At 34.8% G+C, this 26971-nt stretch overlaps 1 protein-coding gene across 1 annotated transcript in view; it reads left to right on the forward strand.

Moving 5' to 3' along the window:
* Positions 1–18951: 18951 nt before the first annotated feature.
* LOC123541020 (failed axon connections homolog) overlaps positions 18952–26971 on the forward strand; it is a 30065-nt gene continuing 22045 nt past the window's right edge. The window contains exons 1-2 of the mRNA XM_045326361.2: positions 18952–19246; positions 21644–21776. Of these exons, the coding sequence (XP_045182296.2) occupies positions 19131–19246; positions 21644–21776 (249 nt within the window). The 5' untranslated portion in view covers positions 18952–19130. The remainder of the gene's footprint in view (positions 19247–21643; positions 21777–26971) is intronic.

A 26971-nucleotide genomic window follows, 5' to 3' on the forward strand; every position in this document is an offset into this window, starting at 1 on the left:
ATTTCAAACATTACTTCTATAGATGCCTCCATGACCGGATGGCCAAGGTCTCTGACTTTGAATTCCTTGCCACCGGCGTGGGATGGTGTAAGGAAGCCACCAACTGACTTTTCGAAGGTCTCTGCCTCTATCTAGGTACTCAACTGAGCCCCAAAAATGTTTGGAGGGGCACCTGGAGGTTTTCCCCACCAAAAAAAAAAAAAAAAAAAAAAAATGGAAAAAGTTAATTGTATCGTTTTGATGTTACTCTAAACCCAACAAAATAAAAAAGATAAACATTTTCCCCATAGTTGTTTGTTTGTTTGCTTGTTTTTATATTTATATAAATGAATATGCAAAAGGGTATTTGTTTTTATCAGTGTAACGTCAAAGTATAATATTATAATTATACATATACAGTGAACGCCGAAAGCATACTATTTTCACGAGGGGTTAATGCTTTGATGTTACATGTAAAACAAACATATCCCTACTGTATAAAGGTAAAGGTCTCTTTTTATTTTTTATTATAGTGTCACCCTTATTGAAAGGGCCAGCCAAATTGGCTTATGAGACACCTTTATTGTGCTAGCCAACTACCTCCCAACTCCTACCACTTTGCTAGGCGCCATGCGGATAGAAGTCTGTAACCATTCATTCAACTAACTCGCGGCTGACGGACCGGCCTTTTCGGGACGAGTCCCATGACCCCAGTGCAAAATCATCCATGCTAAATACTACGTAGGATATGTTTGCTTTCTCACTCTCTAACACTTCCGAAACGATCTATTTGATTTTTATCATAGAGTTCTAGTTTATTTTTCACTTTTTATTAAAGCAAAAATTTAAACTTTGAAGTTTAGTAGGTTGTAGCATTCCGTAGGTCCAGCGTATTTTTATTTCCGTGATATTCCTTCTGTAGCCAGTCACTATCTACAAAAATGTATTGTAAAAAATGCTTTTTAACCAAAGTGGAAAATATCAGGTACTTGAAAATGCAGCTTTCTAAAAGGCTAGTTAGAATTCTCGATGTCATTTGTCAGAGATAGGCTACGCTTGTAAATAAATAATATTATTACAAAATTAATACTGCTATTTTTGGTGCACTTTTCGGACTTACGATAAAGTCAAATATATATTTAATATATTAATTTGAGCAATACACTCCCTGTAAATGCGCACTACGTACAAGTGCTCAGGCCCTTCTCGCACACCATACTTATAGTTGGGACTTCTTTAATGTGTAAAGGCATGTGCACAAAAATGACATATTTTACCCACACCTGGTTAATTTTAATGTGTTTTTTTAGAAAAGTAATAAATGGAAATAGAAAAATAGCTCTCAGCTCATTTACACAGATAGTTCAACTTTACTATGTATGTTATACTTTTTCGCATTTATGCTTGATGATATAGAATACATACCCCGAAAATTGTGACCCGAACATACTGATAACTTTTCCCACTTTAGTCTTTTAATTAAAGTAAGAGTTCAGCACTGCATGGTTTTAATGTATTGTTACACTGGAATAAAATTTGTTTTACAATAACTTCGAAATTTCTCAGAAATAATATCATGTACCCGACCCACCTAATTCATAATTTCAGAATAACATAGGCCTTAATAAAAAGAAAAGAAGAGTAAGAAAAGGATGTTTTATTAACGTTTTCGTACTAATTTATCATTTGTCACTTTAGAGAGATTCTATTTTTTTTTTATTTTCACATTTTCATTGTCTATCGCACAGATAAAAACTCCAGATCCAAAAAGCAATGATTTTTTAATACTTCTTTGCTAAATCTTTACAATAAAAACACGTGGGTCAGACAAGATCAAGCCCACTTACAACTTGATTATAGTATCCCCATAACTTACGAAGCACTTCACAAACATTGTCATATACAGTCTCCGACATGGTTTCCAAAAAAAGGAACTGTTTTACACTTGTTAAAATGTCTGTAAATGAATTGCAGTTTGAAATTAAAGCTGTAAAAGTCCTGTAAATGGAAAATAACGAGAAATACAGTTGAAATTTTGCAGATGCTAAATATGCAGTTCCCAAAAATACAGCTGTAAAAACATTTGAAAGTTACAGCTGTAAAATGTTCATAAGTCTCAAAATTACAGCTGTAACGTTTTTTTAAGGAAACCATGAGTACTGTACTTCGACATGGTTTCCGAGAAAAATGAGAACTGTTTTACACTGTAAAATGTCTGTAAATGAACTGAAGTTTGAAATTAAAGGTGTAAAAAACCTATAAATGAAAATGACCAGAAATACAGTTGAAATTTACAGATATAAAACATGCAGTACCCAAAGTTACAGATGTAAAATATTCATATTTCAAAATTACAGCTGTAAAATGTTCATGTCTCAAAGTTACAAAGTTGATAGAAGCAAATGTATAATTATATGTACATTATGTTTGAGGCTGATAGTTTAAATAAAATAATTACAAAATTGTCATGTGTTTTCATGACAAAGGAAGTTTTATAAACAAGATCTGATGCATAGATTCTAGTGTGTATCCTACTCTTGAATTTTGCAAATGCTATACTGTAAACATATTTCATATTGCTTTTTACTTACAAGAACACCAGTATCCTGTAGTATTTCTACAGCTGTAGCTTTATGGTATTTTCACAACTGTATCTCATTTGCATAATTCGAACTGTTTTACAGTCGTTTTACACAGCTGTATAATCTCATACAGGAACAGATTATGCTTGTAAATGACCTTGTCAAATTAGTGTACTATTTATTACGAGGTAGCAGTGTCGGTCCTGAAGTTGTCCTCAGTCAACCATCCGTCAAGAAGTTTTAACCAGCTGTGTGCCGGTCCTGGCATTGTGCCCAGCGTGTCCCGATCAAAGTTGTTCCCAGCCGGAATCCAGCCTAAAGCACACGGATCCAGCCTAAAAAACATTAATCCAGCGTAATGCACCTGCATCAATGGGTGTATTACATAGATCTCGGGTGAAGCATATAAATCCATTGTGAAGCACATGAAACTAGCATAAAGTAAATCAATTTAGCGTGAAGCACATAAATCCAGTCTAAATCACATAAAATCAGACCTAAATAGTCCAGTAAATCTAGTGTCAAAAATGCAAATAACGGAAAAAATTTGCACAGAAATGGTTTTTGTGTTAATTTTCATATTCTACAACATGTGCTGAGTCTATAGTGAAAAATCTACCAAAATCCAAGTATGCAAAATATGATTTTTTGGGCAAAAAAGCCGGAAACTGTATCTAAAACCGCAATTTTCTGGAATATTAATAATACGCCTATATCTATGAGTAAATTGGAATTTTTAAGCTCAAAAATGTTGAGACTTATCTTGTACATTGTTTTCAATGGCTTCTTAACATTGCATGTATAAAAAGATACACAGAAATACCTTTGATACAATTTTATAGTGCATTTTAAAGACCTTTAACTGTGTTGCAAATATTTTGTTTTAAATTTGTGGATCAGATTTGGAAGAAAAGTGTTGGAACCCTATTAATTTCTTTAACTTGAAGAATAACCATATGGAATCACTTTCAAAGTCAATTACAGGACCATAGAAAGCATTTTCAGATTGGGGGGATGGGCGCACACATTATGAAAATCAGCTAAAATTGACTCGCTGTCAAAATATTTGCTATGGTAATTATCATAATCAGTCAAATTATTGGGGGGACCCCACCCCGACTGTTCCTACGGCCCTGAAATACACACTTAGGAAAGTACGCATGCGGATATGAATGCATTCTTTTATTTGATTTCCATGTCTAACTTACATAGTTACTTCCTGTATGTTTGTAACCATGATGTCTGCTAAACATTTAACATTTAGAAAACACTGTCTCTCAGCAAAACAGATATTTCTGAATAAGTCTACCGACCTACTCGCCAGAGATATTCTACAAATATGTTACCCTTTATTTCTTCAGAAATAATCAAACAAGTCCTGATTTCTGAGCTATTATTTTTGTAGATGTAGTAAAATGGGTGGGTGGGTGGAGGTGAATGAGAGTAGTGCTCTTGTGCTGGGCAAATGTCCGAAACCTTGGGGACAGCAGGCAAATAGCTCTGGGGCTGTAGTTCTCTACTGTGTCCAGACTTTAGTCTTGAGGAAATCAGTGAGGAGTATCCGCAGAGGAGCAGTACATTGACTGGTAACCAGCTTAATGACTGTATCAGATGATGGTGGGAGTAATATTGCTGATACCACTAATGCTAGTAGGCCTGGTAGGAATAACACCATATTTAATCCAAACAAGTTGATTAGTACTGGAGATCATTAAGAGACTTTATCCACTCATAATCTTAGCACTATATGTGTTAGTGCAGATATTGACTTAACCTTTCTTGGAGCGTCCCTTACAGTTTAGAAAATACGGCAACCGTATCAGCCCTTAATTCCAACATCCAAAGCAATCTGGCCAGTAATACAAATACTGTATCTACCATTCTGCTTAAGTCACGTGCAATTTAGACAATGTGGATACCTAGTAACCCTCAAGTCTAGCACCCGTATGACTTATGCCATAAATCAGATACCTTACTTACCCTTTCTTTGGATTCCCTAGAAAGAATGAATACTGTAGCCAGCCCTATTTCTAGCGCTCAATGTGCTCTGTACAATAATGCAGATACTACGTATCTAACTTTTCTCCTAGTTCCATGTGTGCTATAGACAACACGGATGCTGCATTCATCCCACTTCTAACACCAATATAACGAAAATGGCCATCACTTTACCGGGTCCGATACTCCTTTTAGGGGCGGAAGAGGTTTAACAGACAGATATAAATACAATGCAGTCACTAACTACCCAAGATGGCCTTGGATTTCAGTTGGTGATACAGAATAGTTCCAGTTGGTGATACAGAATACGTGCAGATTCAATGGAGTCTTGAAGTTAATCGATGCTGCTCGTCGATGATTGGTCCTCCTGGCCAGTTGATTGGGATCCTCCTCTCTGATTGGCTGTTTCTCCTGTGACCTCTTACAGTGATCTAATTAAACTTAACTGAATTCCCACTACATAATTTTAGATTGTTAAAGATTTAGTCAGCACTAAACTCCGGTACAAACGATTTCTCACAAGTAAATCCTCTGCACTTCGAACAGACGGAATAGTTGTCATGAAAGTTGTTTGCTGTATTTGCCAATGAGGGTCCAGTTGTTCGAAAATTTAACGGGCTGTTGAACTAACCGGTGGTTAACTTTTGATCCAAAATATTAGTTAATGTGGAAAACACATTATGTTAAGGACATTTTATTGTTCATATTCCTTAATGTATAACTTTTATTTACTAAGTCTTCTAAAATGTTGAAATATAACCCTAAATGTTAATCAACCATTAGTTTAATCGCCCGTTAAAGTTTCAAACTACTGGGCCCAGGTAACGAAGTGTGTAAAACATTAGCATGTAGTTGCAGAAAAGTAGGTTTGAAATGTAGTTCACATGCAGAGGACTTCACAATCTAAAGTTCACTACATCTACAAAAAACAAAAGCTCAGAAATCAGGACTTGTTTGGTTATTTGCATTGATATTGTATTGGTAGAGATACTAGCTGTCACAATACCATATAGCATTTAAGTAAAGCTATACAGTGTGATAACTTCTTAAAATATAATTTTTGTGAATTTTATTTATTACCTTTACAGAAATAATTGGCCTCTCGCTACCAATAGCAGCTAGGTAGATCTAGCAGTTAAGTAGCTGTTACCACACTGCTACCAGTAGCCGCTAGCTGCTATTGGCGGTGTTTTGTATGCAAATTAGTTTTCCTGCTACTTGTAGTGGCTAGCTGCTCCTTTTTCCTGCTACCTTGCTGCTACTTGTTACCTGCTTTTACAGTAGCGGCTAGCTGCTACCTTTTCCTGCTACTTAGCTTCTATTGGTAGTGTTTGTATGCATATTAGTTTTCTTGCTATACTGGTAGCCGCTACCTACCTGCTACCTTTTCATGCTGCCGAGCTGCTACCTTTGAGATTATTGTAGAATATTTCGTTGATGTCATCTAATCCACCCATGGTAAACAAAGTAAAGTATCATAAAGATTGGACCACAAAAAAAATTAATATACTACCCCCACAGTGTTCAAAACTGAAAAGGTTGACCTCGATATCATGCCTAAGACTCAATGAAGATTGCAAAAATGGCCTCTAGAGTGTCCACAAGGAAATCGTCTATACCTATGATCAGATGACAGGCTGACAGATTACGGACGAATGTAGTCTCAAAAGCTCACCTGATCACACCGAGATATTGGTGAGCTAAATAAATGTTGAAGTTCCAAAGACTGGCTCAAAATACAGACCCAAAATCAGCAGAAGTGAAAATTAACAAAATATAAACCATTGGTATATTTGGAGACTTGATATTGACTAGATCAAGATTTTATTTCATAGAGCTGTCATTGATAGAAAAGTTTGTATTGATATATCAAATGGCAAGTATCGATGATAAAAATAACAGGCAACTGTCATTTGATATAAATGTTATAAGGCCGAGGCTGATATGCGCTGCCGAGACCTGATAACATTTGTATCAAAAGAGAGTTTTTGTTTTTCTATTTATCATGTAAATCACTCAACCTAACTAGAACAACATATGTCCTCATCTCTTGTTTTGTAAAATTGACTTCAGAAGCAAAAAATAACTAAATGTATATTTTACGGATTTGAAAAATACATCGGCTCCTGGAATATCTGGATGAAACAACATAGCAGCGTCATCTTGAATTCAACATGCACAATGCTTTTGACTTTCTGACATTCTTATAAAAACAAACAATCAGAGAGACTCTTACGTGCGTGAAAATAAAAAAAAATCACCCTCTTGAGTAAATCAGAATAGATAACATTTCATACATTTGAATAGGGCAACTAAACACTGAACATTTCATTTCCACCTACATACATTGTGATATCATGATAAATGTTAGGGGGCCTACGCAATGACATCATATTGAGTGCTACTTTATTGCTATGGTAGCAGGTAGCTGCTGACATATTAGACTTAATGTGCCACTAAAATCGCTTTGTCGCTACCTTTAACTATGCTAGCAGGTTCCTGATACCGAAAGTGGGGGTCACTACTAATAGTGAGTAGATAGCAGGTACATAGCAGATACTTGCTACCCCCTGCTTCTTTCATGCTACTAATTCTTGCAATCAAAAAGAGAAGTGACTAGGTAGCAGCTTGGCTTGCTACCCGCTACCTTTGTTTCTATAAGGGCACTTGTAACCCATTTCATAAAGATAATGCTACAATTGTTCGTTATCATGTTGTTTTAAGCGGCCATATTGGAAATAAGGCAGTCATAGTGGATATATGATGTAATATTGGATTAAAATTCTGTAGGGGTTATGTCCAATGAACGTTGGTTTACTTTTCTGTTATCATATGAATGTTTGACACACTCAGATGCAGTATAAAACATACTATGAATCAATTCCAGAAATTCCCTTAAGTTATGGCGGCCATATTGGATTTGGCAGCCATATTGGATATATATTGTTTCAAATATAACTTTCGGTGACTGGTAATAGACTCTGCTTATATCCTTTACAATTTTGGCATGTTTAGATAAATATATATGAAGGTATAATGGAATTCCAAAAATTCGCACTTTCGTTTCATTTTTTCAACATTTTACCCCAAAAATAGGGTATTTGCATCATTGGATTTTGGTAGATTTTTGATATGTCATTCCTGATATGTTATAGATCACACATGCCAAAAAACATTTCTGTGCAAATTTTTTCCCCTAATTTTCGTATTTTTACTGGACTAAAAGCACATGAACGGTCTACGCCCTTCTGCACAATATTATAGAATCTTTAGCGAAAGTCATATATCAGTAAGTTTGTTACACCGGTCACATTCAATGTACCCACATTATATGGATTTTTGTGCACCTCATTTTTTTCGGGGGCACTTAGCATTGACCTCTTCTGTCCGTCCGTCTGTCTGAGCTTACATTTGCATACAAGTGTGGCTATAGGAACAATAGGTAAGTGTACATTTTCTTTGATGTCACTTATTCCGTAAGCATCTGACTTAGAGTGATAAAACCTCACAGAATCGTTATTCGGCACGTGGAGTTGTGCACCTGGAGGGGTCCAGGGTTATTGCTCTTTAAAGATATGCATACAGACCTAGAAGTCTGGGCCGCTTGTATCTCAAAACGTATTTGAACAAGATTATGAAACATTACCGGAATTCTTTTAAGCACAGAAGTTGTACACCTAGGGTTTTGTTAGAGATTCCATTCAGCCGGGCCAGAGGTACGGTCTTTGAATTACTCAGTGTAGCATTTAAAGGGGTAATGAAGGGTATTTCGCACGTTTAAAACGCATTTGACCTAGGGTCATGCAACATAATAGAAATATTATTCAGTATGTGAAGTTGAACAACTGGGACGTTTTTTTCCGGGCTATCTGTCCGTCAAACCAGAGTTATGGCGCTTGATTAAGTGAAAAAATATGCATAAATGGCGTACGAGTTTGTGTTTCATGAATTTATAAAAATGACATAGAGTCATTTAACATTAGGAGATTGTTATATAGCATTTGAAATTGTGCACATGCAGTTCTGTTTTAGATTTCACTCAGCAAGTCCAGAGTTATGGTCCTTAATTTAGTGAAAATATAATCAACAGATACACAAAGTTCTTACAGTTACAGGAAGTTGGTACACCTACACACATCTTGTTGAGAGAGAAATTATCTTGCTACAAAGGTGCGAACGAGACGCATAAAGGCATCCAGTTTACTGTGTACATATAGAGTATAGAGCCGAGTGCTAGCTACTGAAGGGTAGTAGTGAATGACTAACGTAACCAATTAACCATCCTGAGATTGTATTGAAACATAAAATTTTATAGATAGATTGTGCCTTGCAGAAGATTTGTCGACGGACGGTGATTTTAGTAGTGATGTCAGTTGTCAATACTTCAGTAAAGAAAGGCACGTGTTAAAACAGACATGGAATGTGAACAGACATGCAAAACATGCGAGCTAACATAATGATATAGAACGTGGTGCAAAAAATAAATGCAAACCACTCGCCGCGGCCGAATACGACTAACTTAGGCCACACCAAATTGATAAATTGTTCATCGGATTTTTTTCTGAAAAAATTGAGGCGGCGAGCGAAAAAATAATTTAAATATTTGTTTAGGTTTTTGAGAAAATCAGGAGCGAGCGAAGAGCGAAGAAATATATTTATCTTCATTTGGCTCTCGGCTGACTAATAAAAACCTTAAAATAGAATGCATACCCCTTTTAAATTAAAAAGTAAGTCCCCAGGGATTGAGAAAATCTGACCTGCAGACGCACAACAAAGCGAACTCGTGAAAAAAATGTATTAACGGTGTCATACAGTACACTGTAATCAAATAATGCATGCTTTTGAAAATGCTGTTAGAAAATATGTAATAAACAACAATGCATAACCTTACACCATACTTATCACATACATAAATTATATGACTTGAATATTTACTGCTATGAAAATGTAGCATTCTTAGCTGACTTTACAAAGTTTTTGATACATCAAATATTAAGTTTTATATAATGACCAATAGCTCTGTACTTTCAAAGCTTCTGACTATCATGCCCCTTTTACTGGCAAAGCTCTAATTCAGAAAAGTCGAGCATGATGTCTTATGTACAGCTCTTTTTCTAACTTTAAACTTTCATAACATATTAAATTTATTGAAACAAAGTCTCAATTAAAGTCTGAAATGGAGATTAATGTGCATTAACATTAGTCAACTAATTGATTGGAAAATCTGAAAATCGAAACGGTTCTGAAAACAACTCATAATGTAAATTTCTTACCCCACCAACTTTCGTATGCAAATGCTGATCATTTGGACAGGAAAAACAGAAAACAGATAAGTGACATGCATCAATAAGTATTTACCCTTACCAAAATAATGTAGATTGATGTTATCAAATAAATTAGTAAGCTTTTCTTCATCCAGTTTTCAATGAAATAAATCGATTTTTTAGCATGTAATTTGGTAAACATTTGAAGAAAATGGCGTAACTGCATAAAGGGGAAACAACTTTAATGCAACTAAATATAAGTGTTATGATTTATTATAGACGATGTGTGCGTAGTATGTGTTTATTTTGATTAAAATCCATTTGAGAACAATCTAGGACTGGAATTATAAGCATTTATACACTTTTACGTCTGTAAAAAGTAGCGCACCAAAAAATTTTGGATTGATTTTTTTCAATGGGGCGAGCGCAAGCCGAAAACAAAAAAAAATTATTTTTTTTGTGTTTCTGAAAATATACGAGCGACAAATCCGATGAACAACTTTTTAATTTGGTGAGGCCTTATGTATGTTTATATTTTAATAAATTTACAAACTTGATACTTAAACTAAACGTATCTGTTACTTAGTCTCAACACAGTAAAAACTTCATAATCTTATAAGTTTTGTTTCCTTACAATCATAACACAGATCCCTACACATTCGTGAGAAACCTACACATTCGTGCCGATTGATTCCCGCAACAGATAGCTACACATTCGTGCCGATTGATTCCCGCAACAGATGTCTATATATTCGTGCCGATTGATTCCCGCAACAGATGCCTACACATTCGTGCCGATTGATTCCCGCAATAGCTGCCTACACATTCGTGCCGATTGATTCCCGCAATAGATGCCTACACATTCGTGCCGATTGATTCCCGCAATAGCTGCCTACACATTCGTGCCGATTGATTCCCGCAATAGCTGCCTACACATTCGTGCCGACTGATTCCATCAATAGCTGCCTACACAATCGTGCCGACTGATTCCCGCAACAGATGCCTACACCTTCGTGCCGATTGATTCCCGCAGCAGAAACCTAAAACATTCATGCCGATTGATTCCGGCAACAGATAGCTACACATTCGTGCCGATTGATTCCCGCAACAGATGTCTACATATTCGTGCCGATTGATTCCCGCAACAGATGCCTACACATTCGTGCCGATTGATTACCGCAACAGATGCTTACACATTCGTGCCGAATGATTCCCGCAATAGCTACCTACACATTCGTGCCGATTGATTCCCGCAACAGATGACTACACATTCGTGCCGATTGATTCCCGCAACAGATGCCTACACATTCGTGCCGATTGATTCCCGTAACAGATGCCTACACATTCGCGCCGATTGATTCCGGCATCAGATGCCTACACATTCGCGCCAATTGATTCCGGCAACAGATGCCTACACATTCGTTCCGATTGATTCCGGCATCAGATGCCTACATATTCGTGCCAATTGATTCCCGCAACCGATGCCTACACATTCGTGCCGATTGATTCCCGCATCAGATGCCTACACATTCGTGCTAATTGATTCCCGCAACAGATGACTAAAAATTTGTGCCGATTGACCCCACGCAACAGATGGCTACTGATTCGAGCCGATTGATCCCATGCAACAGATGGCTATACATTCGTGCCAATTGATTCCCGCAAAAGATACATACACACTCCTGTCGATTGATTTCCGTAACATTTTTTTCAGTTTACGAAAATCACCCACAGCTTTCGGTATGAAAATTACACACAGCTACCGGTATGAAAATCACCCATAGCTACCGGTATGAAAATCACACACAGCTATGAAAATCACCAATAGCTACCGGTATGAAAATCACCCATAGCTACCGGTATGAAAATCACACACAGCTACCCGATACGAAAATCACATAAAGTACCAGTACTAATAGTTTAGGATAATTTAACATTAGAGCAGGTCTACTTCTAGATATTAGGGAACGAAATTTCTTATCAAGAAATTACTTAAATTTAATTTACTGATAGATCATTAACAAGCACGGAAGCCATAAAATCGAGTAACAAATAGAAATGTGTTTATATCAGTCTGCTAAACTGACACGTTCTACTGTGTGATCAGTACGTAAGCTTTCATCTTTTTATAATTGATTTTCAGGTTAACAGATTTTACTTTAACAGTATCAAATTCCACAACACTAATTACAGAAGGAATTCCTGCATTATCTTTACAGCAGCAATGATTGTTTTTGTTATCCGTGCTAATTCTCACTTACGTTAATGTAGTTCTATTGTTCTATATCTATTAGAGTGTGCCAACTGGTGGTTTATATACATGCAACTAGCTAAAATAAGAACCTAACAATGGTTTACATCAGTCAAAGCTGGTGCATGGTGTCATTTTAATTCGCAATAATAACAGAAACAAAAATGTTGATCATGCATTTTTTGCTTAAGGTACTGGACACGTAAAGATTGTCTGCAATTCCTGTGCTTTAGTATTATTGTTTTCTATGTCGGCATTCTCAGACCGTAAATTTAGCTCACATGAGTAATAGTATCTGTAACAAACAAAAGAGTAATGGTATCCGTATCAAACGGAGAGAAATGTTATCCGTATAACAAACGGTGAGAAATGGTATCCGTAATAAACGGCGAGAAATGGTATTATTAATAAACAGTGAGAAATGGTATCCGTCACAAACGGCGAGTAATGGTATCAGCAACAAAAGGAGAGAAATGCCATCCGTAACAAACGGTGAGAAATGGTATCCGTCACAAACGGTGAGTAATGGTATCCGTAATAAACGGTGAGAAATGGTATCCGTCACAAACGGCGAGTAACGGTATCCGTAACAAACGGTGAGAATATATGGTATCTGTCACAAACGTATTCGAACCTAAATAAATGATTTGTCATTACAGGATCTCTACTTTAATTGACTTGTCCATACATAATATAATTATCAACGTTTAAATTTGTATTCCTCATCGTTACATTTACAGATACAAATACATAATAGTATTTGTCTTCGATGTTATAAAATTTATAGTTAATCTTTAAGTGAAAGATCACTCAACATAAGTCTATCTGCTTGTTTGTAACATAAAAAATACACAATTACTGTAAAATACGCTTTTCCTTCTTGGCTCAACGTAATGATAAACCCATTAGGAAAGTTGCAAAGCTGTGAGGGAAAGAATTTGAATTAGGGTGTTTTGGACATGTCGAAATATTAATATAGAATTTTTTCAGGAACGCTCTTGAACGCAAAGAAAGAAGAAAATCAGAAGAAAAAGATTCAGTGATATATAATAAAAAGAATAGTACATTTGTGTCTTTCCACATTGAATTTATTAACTACCATACACTGACCTTGAACTAACCATAGATTGAAGATGTAATAGACCGACCATATAGTTAATATAAACCGGTCGTGGACATACCGTTAACTAAGTATAGACTAACTGTATACTAACCATAGACTGACTGCATTCTAATCATCATAGAAAGAAAGTGTCCCAATGATAACACTGTCCATAGACTATGGTGTTTTGCATCGTGTTTTTTCGTTTATACATCGTGTTATAGTGTTATAGTGTCACCGAGACTGGTCATGGAGACTGGTTATAGAGACAGATCATAGAGACTGGTCATAGAGACTGGTTATAGAGACAGTTTATAGAGACAGATCATGGAGACTGGTCATAGAGACAGGTCATAGAGACTGGTCATAGAGACAGATCATAGAAAATGGTCATAGAGACTGGTCATAGAGACAGGCCATAGAGACTGGTTATAGAGACAGATCATAGAGACTGGTCATAGAGACAGGTCATAGAGACTGGTCATAGAGACTGGTCATAGAGACAGATCATAGCGACTGGTCATAGAGACAGGTCATAGAGACTGGTCATAGAGACAGGTCATAGAGACAGATCATAGAGACTGGTCATAGAGACTGGTCATAGACATCGGTCATAGAGACAGGTCATAGAGACAGATCATAGAGACTGGTCATAGAGACTTGCAATAGAAACTGGACATAGAGACAGTTCATAGAGACTGGTCATAGAGACAGTTCATAGAAACTGGTCATAGAGACTGGTCATAGAGACAGTTCATAAAGACTGGTCATAGAGACTGGTCATAGAGACAGGTCATAGAGATAGTTCATAGAGACTGGTCATAGAGACTGGTCATAGAGACAGGTCATAGAGACTGGTCATAGACATCGGTCATAGAGACAGTTCATAGAGACTGGTCAAAGAGACTGGTCATAGAGACAGGTCATAGAGACTGGTCATAGACATCGGTCATAGAGACAGTTAATTTTTTTGGTTGGATTTAACGTCGCACCGACACATGATAGGTCCTATGGCGACTTTTCAGCTTTAATGGTGAAGGAAGACCCCAGGTGCCCCTCTGTGCATTATTTTATCATGAGCGGGCACCTGGGTAGAACCACCGACCTTCCGTAAGCCAGTTGGATGGCTTCCTCACGTGAAGAATTCAAAGCCCCGAGTGAGACTCGAACCCACATCGATGAGGGGCAAGTGATTTGAAGTCAGCGACCTTAACCACTCGGCCGCGGAGGCCCCTAGAGACAGTTCATAGAGACTGATCATAGAGACAGGTCATAGAGACTGGTCATAGGGACTAGTCACAGAAACAGGTCATAGAGACTGGTCATAGAGACTAGTCATAGAGACTGGTCATAGAGGCAGGTCATAGAGACAGGTCATAGGGACTAGTCATAGAGACTGGTCATAGTGACAGGTCATAGAGATTGGTCATAGAGAAGAATGAATAATTCATAACTTACTAAATTGGTATCCATAAATTACTAATTTTGAAACTTGTCATATAAAACAATGTACTAGAATAATACTTTCAGACATAGGTAAGCATGTATAGTAATTCCACTTGATTGGTTTAGATATGAGTTCTGTATTCTTATCAAAGATACATGTACATATAATGTACAAATATTCCAAATAAATTGCAAGGATTGAGAAAAAAGCTTAATACAATATATTTTCCGGTTAACAAGTATCAATTTCTTTCAACTAATTACAACATTGTATCTCGGAATTATCTTTCTAAGAATATTGAGTACTTTTGTTATCCTAGTTAATCTTCAAATGTGTACTCTTGTTTATAAGTTCGTTAAAACTAGCTGTGAGGAATGAAGCCGGCTGATAGTTTAAACACGCAACTATTTCATTATACGCGTCTAACTAGATTAGACATGCAACTGGGCGAAGTTGTTCGAAATTTTGATATATGACTGAATTAACAGTCGATCAACTGTTAGGTCTATATTCGACATTTTAAAAGACGTAGTAAAACAAATGCATGAGTTAAGGATTTTGAACACTAAAGAATCTTTATAGATAACCAGTGACTGATGTTTTTAATCCAAATTTGACCGGCCGTTAGTTAAATAGTAGCGTAACGTTTCAAACGGCTGGGCCATAAATTAATTATACAATTATTTCAGAATAGACGTCTAACTGAAGAAAACATGCAGCTATTTTGTAATACGAATCTAGCTGGATTAAACATATAATTTCATAACAAGCCTCTAGGTGGGACAGTTGTAAATAAATTCGCTCTATGTTCTACATAAAATAACCACTCTTTTCAAAAGCTGTCATACATAACCAGACCCATTTCAAATATTTGCTTAACTTGTGTTCATAAATGACTTATAAACCATACTGACACTAAATAAAAAAGGGGCCATGTGTCTACTTTGAGGGATGTTTTGTGTGACAGATCAACACTATGGAACATTTTCCAAACTAAAAACTAGAATATGGACACAGATACATATGTATTAAATTTTGCGTACACAACGATAAATCCATCCCCACCTCCGCTCCAAAAGTATGAAAATGCTACAAAATTGTGTAGGTTTACAATGACATAAAGCAGGCACGTGCTTACAAGAAGCAACATGAAAATTCTATTTTAATCGAGACAAATGAGGATTTGTTTCTTTCCACCATCATACACACTTTTAAACCTTTAAACCTAGACATAAATGAGTAAGGTCAACTGCTGGTTTATACGTGCTGTTATTTCACAATACTCATCTAACTGGTTTAAATATGCAGCTATGTCATTATTTGTATCTTACTGGCTCATGATTTACATCTTTCTGGTTATACATGCAAGACTTTCACATACGCATCTAACTTGTTATACATGCAACTATTTCACATTTCATATCTAATTGGAAATACATGTGTCAATTTCACATTCGCATCTAACTTGTTATACATGCAACTATTTCACAATTCATAACTAACTGGTCATACAAGAGTCAACTTCATAACTCGCATCTAACTGGTTATACATGCAACTATTTCACAATTTAAATCTAACTGGTCATTCATGCGTCAATTTCACGATTCGCATCTAACTATGCATGTAGCTATTTCACAATCTAACTGGTTAATACATGCACCTATTTCACAATATGAATCTAAACTTAAAAATTCTCGAATACTGTCAGCTGCCGATTTATACGTGCATCTATTTCAAATACGCATACAACTTGTTATTTTATGCAGTTATTTCACAATACGCAGGTAAACATGGAAAAAGTTGAATAAGGTCAATTGCCTGTTTAAATGTGCACCTTTTTCATAATTCGCATCTAAATGGTTTTTCATACTCCATATCTAACAGGTTTATACGTGCAATTATTTCACAATACGCATTTAAATGGTTCTACATACAACTATTTCACAGTCCACATCTAACTGGTTGATACGCTCATCCATTTCATAATAAGCATCTAGATGGTTTTACATACAACTATATCATACTCCATATCTAACTGGTTTATACGTGCAATTATTTCACAATACGCATGTAAATGGTTTTACATGTGTCGATGCTACGGTAAATCCAACCAAAAAATAAATAAATAAAAAAAATAAAATAAAAAAGGTTTTACATACATCTATTTTATACTCCATATCTAACTTGTTTATACGTGCAATTATTTCACAATACGCATTTAAATGGTTCTACATACAACTATTTCACAGTCCACATCTAACTGGTTGATACGCTCATCCATTTCATAATAAGCATCTAGATGGTTTTACATACAACTATATCATACTCCATATCTAACTGGTTTATACGTGCAATTATTTCACAATACGCATGTAAATGGTTTTACATGTGTCGGTGCTCCGGTAAATCCAACCAAAAAATAAATAAATAAAAAAAATAAAATAAAAAAGGTTTTACATACATCTATTTTATACTCCATATCTAACTGGTTTATACGTGCAATTATTTCACAATACGCATGTAAATGGTTTTACATATGTCGGTGCTACGGTAAATCCAACCAAAAAAAATAAAAAATAAAAAAAATAAAAGAAAAAAAGGTTTTACATACATCTATTTTATACTCCATATCTAACTTGTTTATACGTGCAATTATTTCACAATACGCATCTAAATGGTTAAAATTACATACACATATTTTATACTCCATATCTAACTAGTCTATACGTGCAATTATTTCACAATACGCATTTAAATGGTTTCACATACAACTAAGATCAAGTGTTTTCATTTTATAAAGCAATTAGACAGTCAGCATCGATGGATTTCACGCCAAAGCGGTTTACCTATTTTAGCCATTAGAGCTAGATCAATAAGTAGTAAATAAAACAAAATTAAAAGACACGGATATCATAATTAATGCCTTTGTTTATAATGTGACTGCTACATTTTTGTTAGGAACATAGATATGTCTAATTGTTAGGAACATAGATATATCTAATTGTTAAGAACATAGATATATCTAATTGTTAAGAACATAGATATGTCTAATTGTTAGGAACATAGATATATCTAATTGTTAAGAACATAGATATGTCTAATTGTTAGGAACATAGATATGTCTAATTCTTAGGACCATAGATATGTCTAATTCTTAGGAACATAGATATGTCTAATTCTTAGGAACATAGATATGTCTAATTGTTAGGAACATAGATATGTCTAATTCTTAGGAACATAGATATGTCTAATTCTTATTAAATCCTATTTCCGATTTGTTTCTCATATATTTTCCAAAAGTTTCAATGTTGTTTAACATAATACAAAATAACTCCCTTTATGACTATAAATTTATAGGTTTATGTACAGTATTGCATTCCTTAGAAGGAACCTCAAAAGTTGCCCAATGCAGACAAAAGCGATGGCTTACAAGTCATTCGTCCGCCCAATCTTAGAGCATGCCTCAACCGTATGGGTCTATATACCCAGGTTTGCTTCCAGCAATTAGAAGCTGTGCAGCGTCGTGTCGCTTGGTTTGTCAAGGGGAATTATCACACTATAAGCTATAGTTTTAATAGCAGGATTGAAGCAAAATATTTATATGATATCTGTAATTTAGCGGGATCGAAGAGTAGTTTTTACAGCGGGATTAAAGCAAAATATTTATATCGTAGTTGTAATTAAGGGTTGAGGCAAAATTTTTATATTTTGATAGTTGTAACAGTGGGATTGAAGCAAAATATTTATATCGTAGTTGTAATAGCGGGATTGTAGCAAAATATTTATATTATGATAGTTGTAATAGCGGGATTGTAGCAAAGTACTAGTATTTATATATTAGTTGAAGTTCCTATCTACCCGGTTTATAAATCTGCATACTTGTTCTAAAAGTACACCAGGACAGAAAAGCACAAGCTTTAACATTTTATTGACTTCACTAACCCTAACAGTAAAATGATATATTCCTGTACAACAACTAAAACTTATAAAAATGTATTCAGAAAGTTTACAGACAGAGTAACTTTGATTTCAAGACATCTCTGATTTTATCACTTAAGACAGACTTCATGAAATAATTGAATATTTTTATCTATAATTTTGAAAAGGTTAAAAAGTTTTTCACGTACAGGTAAATCCCCTGATTAATTTGAACAGTAAGAAGAAACACTGGAAAATATTAGTGCAAAATATAATTTATACTGACCCAGTATGACTTGATATGTTTTGCGTTTAATGAACTATGTTTTAAATCTTTTAAGTTGAAAATATATCGCTCCATGTAGAGAACTAATTTGCCGCGGCAGATCACATTACATAAACTATTTTATTATAAAGCCCAACATCCATTACAGGTAAAATGTTGCCGTGCGGGCTAGTATTATCAATATAGATATATCTGGAATATTTATTCTTTGTATTCAGTGGTAATTTCCCGTCATACATGCTTCTATAGATTTTGGAAATTAAATACTTCAGAAATAATTTGGGAATAACTAGTATATAAAAATGGAGCATATCACGGACTTTTACATTACAAACTGGCCATTCATTATTGCTGCACTGGTAGTGGTTGGGACGACGTTACTTGTTATCAGGATATTAAAAACACGACAAAAACCAAGGTAATTGAGCCTTACTTACATGTATGAGATGATGATTGAAATTGTACTGTACTTGTTAGCATTATGGGTTATTAATAATCGGCAAGGTATTAATGTTACATATTTGTTTGTTTGATTGTTTGTGTGTTTAACTCAGTGTTTTCATGTTTTCAGTGTTGTTTTGTCTTACTTTTCTGTTTGTTTATATGTGTATGTTAGTTGTGTGTGTGTGTGTTTGTACGTGCGTGTCTGCGACGTTGTAGGAATACTGCGTTTAAGGAACGCGGCTTTCCCTGTTTAATATTCATTCTTGCTCCATCTTCACCCTACAACCGACCCTTTTATCTATCCCTTACTACCCCACTCCAGTTTCCTGTATGTTGCATATATTTATAATGTAGTCATAGCAACCGGTCTACAATATTTTTCCGCTACAGCTTCTTTTTGTTGTGGGCCTACTTTGTGGGCTCTATGGCTGTGTTTGGGGTGTTCTGTGCTTCCGGGAAGTCTACCCTTACATTTTATCTTACATGAGTATTTCAGTTATGTAACGGCGGGCAGTTAACCTAACCAGTGTTCCTGAAATATATACCCGTGCAAACCTGTTTTCCGCAAGTAACTGCCAACCGGTGCACGACATTACGTCGAAAGACATATGATAGAATAAGACAAGTGATAGAATGGATATGTGATCGAATACGACAAGTGATAGAATGGATATTTGATAGAAATGATATAAGTGTCGCATTTCGTCGAAAACTTGTCGAAAACTTGTCGAAATTACCCAATCTGACTAAAGTACATCTCCTATTACGCTACGCATAGGATCTGACAACGAGCTATTGATGGCCTCGTTCTGACAACCCTTCCGCTAGCCAATCAAAAGTTAACTTACAACATTCTGCAAGCTTTAAAAAGCCTTGGTATTTGATATCAACAATTTCTATGTCGTAAGATGTCAGAGAGCCGGTTAGCTCAGTCGGTAGCGCACTTGCTCTGTAAGCGAGAGGTCACGGGTTCGAGCCCTGGTTTAACTGCAAATTTTTCTTACTCTTTAACATTCGAACAATTTGTCTGATTGGTTCAAACAAAAATAGATTTGCGAAAATAAAAATAGCAATCTTGGAAATCCAAAATATACAGAAGACGAATGTGAATGTGTCGTTCTCAGATCTTCTTTTAGAAGATCAAGTACTTTAGTCAGATTGGAAATTACCTGTCCAACATATCAAAGGCAAAGAATGGGTTAAGAACGAAAGTAAGAAAACAAAACAGACTGTATTTGATTTATTATCAGTATAAATCTATAAGTCAATCGAACTTGTCAAAAGAGGTCAGACAGTTGTATATGCCTTTACACCGTGGAATGTCTATCAGAGCACATTGATGGTGCTACATGTATTTCTAATAAAGGAAGTTGTAAGCGACACCTCGCAGAAAGTCAATATGTGGCATTGAATAAAATTCCTTTACGATGGTCATCAGTTTCTCGTTGGTTTTCTTCTCCTGAAATAACATTATTCATGATATATAAAATAATGACATAAGCTCCATAATTTTGGACATAAATTAGTTCAAAATAATTAATGAATATCAAAAGCTTGTACTTTATACAGATATTTTGGACATAAATTATTTCGAAATGTTTAATGAATATCAAACGTTTGTAATTTATAAAATGTCTGTGTTATGTAAAGATATATTTTACAACATCCTCACATGAATCAGAGGTGGAGGATCAACGATTTCAGAAATATCAGCAGTGCCAAGCCTCCATTAAACATTAAAAATTCAGTTTTAAAGAGATAACAATTTATATAGGATATCGATAAAAGATTTTGTTGATTTATTATGTTAATTTATTATCTAATAGAGTATTTATTATAGATAAAAGATATTGTTGATTTATGATCTAATAGAGTATTTATTATAGATAAAAGATGTTGTTCATTTATTATCTAATAGAGTATTTATCATAGATAAAAGATTTTGTTGATTTATTACCTAATAGAGTATTTATTATAGATAAAAGATGTTGTTGATTTATTATCTAATAGAGTATTTATTATAGATAAAAGCTTCGTACAACGCAAAGAATCCCTTTAAAATGTCTTTTTGACGTAATTACTAACTGATAAAAGCATGTCATTAATTTCGGAAAAAGTTGAGATAAACGCAGAGTTAATGAAAAAAAAAACCGATCAATAATGAAAGAAACAGTCACTATGATAGAAAATTACTATAACCATTAAGTATCATTGGCAAACCATTCTAATCGTTATCTTTCTAGTCATTGAGAATATACTTTCTCAGTAAGCAATGAATTCATAGTTTTTTCCCCCATGGTAATTATCCAATAGATTTTTGTCTCTTGATGCCGACTACCAACTGATATGTAAAATGATTGTGAATTTGCAGACTGTGTGGTGTAGATTATCCTGCAGATACTGTTATATTGCATCAGTTTGAAAGAGGAAGAACTGCGCCAAGCATTGGACATTTTGTTATGAAACTTGAGACCTTCCTTAGGATCAACAAAATCCCCTATCAGGTAGTCACATTTAAAGATATCTAGTTCTTATCTTTCACTAAAATAGTTTATATTGTATACTTATTCTAAATGTAAAACGTCATCATCAAATTTAATTTAATTAAATATGTAAACTAATTTTGCTTGCAGAGCTATATTCACAATTAAAAGCTATGTAAAACTGTCATTGGTTAAAAACATTCCAGTTTTTATTGGGATAGTGTACACATTTATACTGTGTTTTTATATACATATATAATAGGAGTGAACTATTCCTAAAACACAGTACTGCATATGCACAAACATGTTGATTTTATGCTTACATAGATACCATGAAGGAATTGCTTATAATTTCAAATAGAATTTAGGTCTTATATATCTTTAATATGTATGTTTTGCTCTCAATTTCAACTGAAAACAAACATTTGCAGATTCATTTTGCATACGAAAAAAAAAGAACAGTAAATTTTGAAAGAATATAAATTTAGCATGTTTTCTTGATGTTAGGTACATATCAGTAAATTCAACATTAAGCGAACATTGTTAGATACATTCACGAAACCTATGATTGTTAGATACGCTTCGTAAATTTCAGTCAAAAATTAGATGATTTTAGATATCGTATATAACTGTTTTACGTCAGAGAACATAACTCCATCCTAAACTAATTGAACACTTTCTTAAATAGACCAATAACTTGTAAACATTACTTTACATTTAATAAACTTATCACTCTTCTTCATGAATCATTTCTTTAACAGAAAAAATCGGGTATAACATATCTAAAGTGTAACTGTAAGATAAATCATGTAAAAATGTGTATCTTATTAGATAACTAATAAAACACTTACATCAAAGCGACTGGGCCTATGTTTCTAAAGCTGGTATAATTAAAGTAGTGCGAGTGTATTAGAAACAGGTTCAATAACTGCTTATATTCTGGAACACTGGTAATAAGTGGCAACATTATAATGCATACCCAATATTCAATAACTGCTTGTGTTCTGAAACGACTTATTTTGCATAGCCTGTATTAAATAACTGGTTGTGAAACATATATTGCTTGTGTTCTGAAACTGGTATAGTGGCAACATATTTTGCATTCCCTGTATTCAATAACTGCTTGTGATCTGAAACATGGGCGATTAGTAATAACATGTTTTGCATACTGTGGTAAAAATGGCAATATGTAATTTATGCCCTACATTCATTAACTGGTTGTATTCTGAAACTAGTAATAAGAAGCAAGATATATTGTATGCCTTATATTCAATAATTGTTTTTGTTCTTTTAACTGGCAGTAACATATTTAACTTTGACTGTATTCAATATATATAAATATAACGTAAATATCATAATTTTGTTCAGTAGCCTGAATAGGATTGACAATACTGAACTAAATAGAAAAAATTCAGGCGTCAGTGTATGGAAAAATATTGACGTTTCCGGTACCAGTTTAACTTAACGGGGAATAGAAACGAGTATGTAATAAGTATAAATACAGGATATAACACGAGTGTACAATTATATTGACTTTACTAACGAATTGAATAAGATGATAAAATGCGAGGCTTTTAAGTTTCACGTTTTTCACGTTCGGCGAGACTACCTTCCTTTTGAAGATCCATAATGCCAAACAAATGGCATAAACGACATGTTATTGTCATGGCCACCTGGCTTAATTAGCTGATGTAAACAAGACTATTTTTCCGCAAATCAACCAAATACGGCATACCTACTTTCATTTCGACCTTACCTTTCAGATCTGCACAAAGAATGCTGTATTTAGGATTAAAGTCATTTGAAGTGATATTTTTTACAGTTGAACATCAAACCAGTAAAAAGGACTTGTAAGAAGAAATGCTTACACATAAAAGAAATGATTGTCATCCTTCTCTACTTGTTAGACTTATATCAGTTACGCCTGAAAACCACTCCCGATAAATGTAACAGTGATACGACCTGGCACAGCTCTTTCTATAAATTAAAAAAGGGTAATTCATGTTTGTGATTGTATTTATTAGACATACCTTTTATATTTATTAGCCGTGCCCATGTATTTGCTAGATATACTGAATGATACATAACATTAAAATTGTAAATGTAAACAGTGGCATCCATGATGAAAGTGTATCGTTATTTACAAGACACAAGATACAGATTGAGAAAAGAACACTTTTAGCCAAACAGGACTGTTGCATAAACTTTTTGTATAATGAAAATACGTATGGTACTTTAGCCAAACAGGACTGTTGCATAAACTTTTTGTATAATGAAAATACGTATGGTACTTTAGCCAAACAGGACTGTTGCATAAACTTTTTGTATAATGAAAATACGTATGGTACTTTAGCCAAACAGGACTGTTGCCTAAACTTTTTGTATAATGAAAATACGTATGGTACTTTAGCCAAACAGGACTGTTGCATAAACTTTTTGTATAATGAAAATACGTATGGTACGTTTATCAAGCAAGCTAATTTGCCAACTTAGTCACGTATAGGTTATTGTATGTCACGACGGCAGTGCCGGTGTAACATTAATCATGTGTCCTTTATAAACGTAGAGAATGGACCCAGCCAACATTTTAACATTAAATTTGGCTTCAAAGTCGTTGAAAACTATCAGTTGTTAAACTTTGATCAGTCATGTGGTCATTTTATAACGGATAGTTAAATATAAGCGTCGGAGATCGATCGTCTGTCTGTAGGAGGGAAAGACGCTGAAAAGAACCAGAAACTTATATCGCAGGCTTGCTTGATAGCTTCTTTAAAATAATTTCACATAATACCACATGTTTCAAATATTTGACACAATACAATTAACTGTTATAATAAAACAGGGGCCATAATCTGTGTTATATCCAAGCACGAGTTGTATAACTTTATTATTTGAATAAGCTTGATCACTGTAAAGACCTGTGTAATGTTTCAATCCAATACATCCAGTGGCTACTGAGATATAACCTTGAACTTTCCCGTAAAACTTTTAAGCCAAATTTAATGTTGAAATGTTTTTTATGGGGATGTGGTTTACAAACTTCGTCAGATATTGGGTCATGGTAATTTTCCAAATGTATTTGGTAAAATTATAAAACGTTTTATTAAAAGAGGTTACGACCCAACTGTTTTGAGACATACCGCATGTTTAGTGTTCAACCCGTTTACAGTTGGACACTACGCTTCCCTCTTTGATTGTGTCTAACGGAAGAGGGGGAGGACTCTATGATAAGCAGTTTATAAATCCTACCAGGACTGAACTGTTTTGATATTTGTCTTCTGGCCTGTTTCGTCGGGCCCTTAAGGGTGTTTCTCTTGTTGCTCTGTCTTCTGAAAATGCATTGAGTACATACGTTTTTGGTTCTTAAGGTTTGCTTTTTATATATTTATACACGAGCATTTTTGTGTTTTACATGCCATGCCTTTTTGTTTCCTTTACGTGTGTAAGAGATTCACCTGGAGGGGATTACTTTTATTTACACTGTCCCGTGTCTTTGGAACATGGTGGGGGTAAGAGTGAGGTTGGGTGCGCACCATAAACCGGTTTAAGCTCCCCAGTGGTGTTTTTGCCACTGGCCGTCCCAAGGCGGTGCCCCACTGTGTTCCTTTGTTTGTTCGTTTTGTCCTATGTGTTGGCTGTGTGTGTGTGTGTGTGTTCCTTTGTTTGTTCGTTTTGTCCTAATGTGTTGGCTGTGTGTGTGGTGCACGCGTCTGCGTGCTGTGGGTTTCGTTTTGAGGAGGCTGCGTTTTTGGTGCGTGGCATTCCCTGTTTGATATTTGTCTTTGTTTTTTTACAAAGGTGTGACGCAGAATAGCTCTACTCATTCTTTTTAATAGTCGAGCTAATAAAATGTATGACTGTATGGTTCCATTTTCTTTCAACTGGTTGTCTTTTATTCATAAAATATATATTCATACGACATTAGCAATGAATTAGCTGAAGGGCCTCAGATTTAGATTCACCGATTGCAATAACAGGATTGTAACAGTTTATTAGTGCCCAGTCGGATATGACCTTCTTTTCTCAAAGTTTAGATTTACACATAATTGTATCACTTGTGTATATCCGGTTATAATCAGACAAAAAGAAAGTATTCGTTTTCGTATTAAACGGGAGAATTGCCAAATGTAAGAAATCTACGTTCTTAGAACTAAAAACACTATCTCAGTTAAGTTTTCATCATTTGGCGAGCATTTTGGCAAAATATTTGGAAGATATTTCTCTAATTCATCATAATTAAAGACGCGCAACAAATAAACTGTATTCTTTTGTATTTCCATAATTATATTTATACATGGTTTGTATGCAAAAATGAGAATTACAAGTATCTAGTAACATATTGACGATGATATATATCAGGCTAAGACGATGTGTTTAATGTCTAAATATATTATTTAATTAATGTAGCAATATGCACAGTATTTGGTGTTTTTAAGCGTATGTAGGTGAGTTTATACCACACTTTATTTCTACAGTGTAAGATCGTTATTATTGACTGTAAATGTTTGCTGGGATGGCCTAAAATTTTCACCTGTCCACCTGTCACCTGGAAGTATAGCTGTATTATCAGAATGATTTTCACGAGTTTATGTAGGAGGAAAAAATAAGTCACTAAGTTGTGGTGGGTCTTTTAAGTCAAACGAAACATAAAATGGTATCAGAATTTTTCAGATTTTGAAGTAACTATCCGATAGGGCAACTTTAATCGACATGCTTTTCCCATGCAATAAACCATACATTCCTTTCAGCGGAAAGTAGAACACTTCATGTCTTAAAGGGGACGCATATTGCTACATTCACAGTTCATTCGCAAATGAGAAAGGGGTGCATATTCAAGAAATGGATGGCTGGAAGAAAAAAAAACATATTCCTTAACTGATATAATACTGATGGACACCTGTAATATTCAGCACTTTATGGGTAAGGATGTGGTTCTATGAATGTAATAGGAAAACAGAGGTCTATGTGAAAGTACATTCAACACAAAATATTAACCTTTTGTATACGGAAAAAACAACAGTTTTTTACAATACCAGTGTAACATATACACTCAACAAAATTTAACATGTAAAAATTTAACGCCACGTCATTTCAACTCGGGGTGAACGCCATCTTTCTCATTGATAAAAAAATGTAAACAAAAAATATCAGAGTGGGATTAGCAATGCAAGGGCATAACATGACATTCTACACAATGAAAACCTTAGTACAGATAT

This window comes from Mercenaria mercenaria, chromosome 16, assembly GCF_021730395.1.
Source record: "Mercenaria mercenaria strain notata chromosome 16, MADL_Memer_1, whole genome shotgun sequence".
Classification (NCBI taxonomy): Eukaryota; Metazoa; Mollusca; class Bivalvia; order Venerida; family Veneridae; genus Mercenaria; species Mercenaria mercenaria.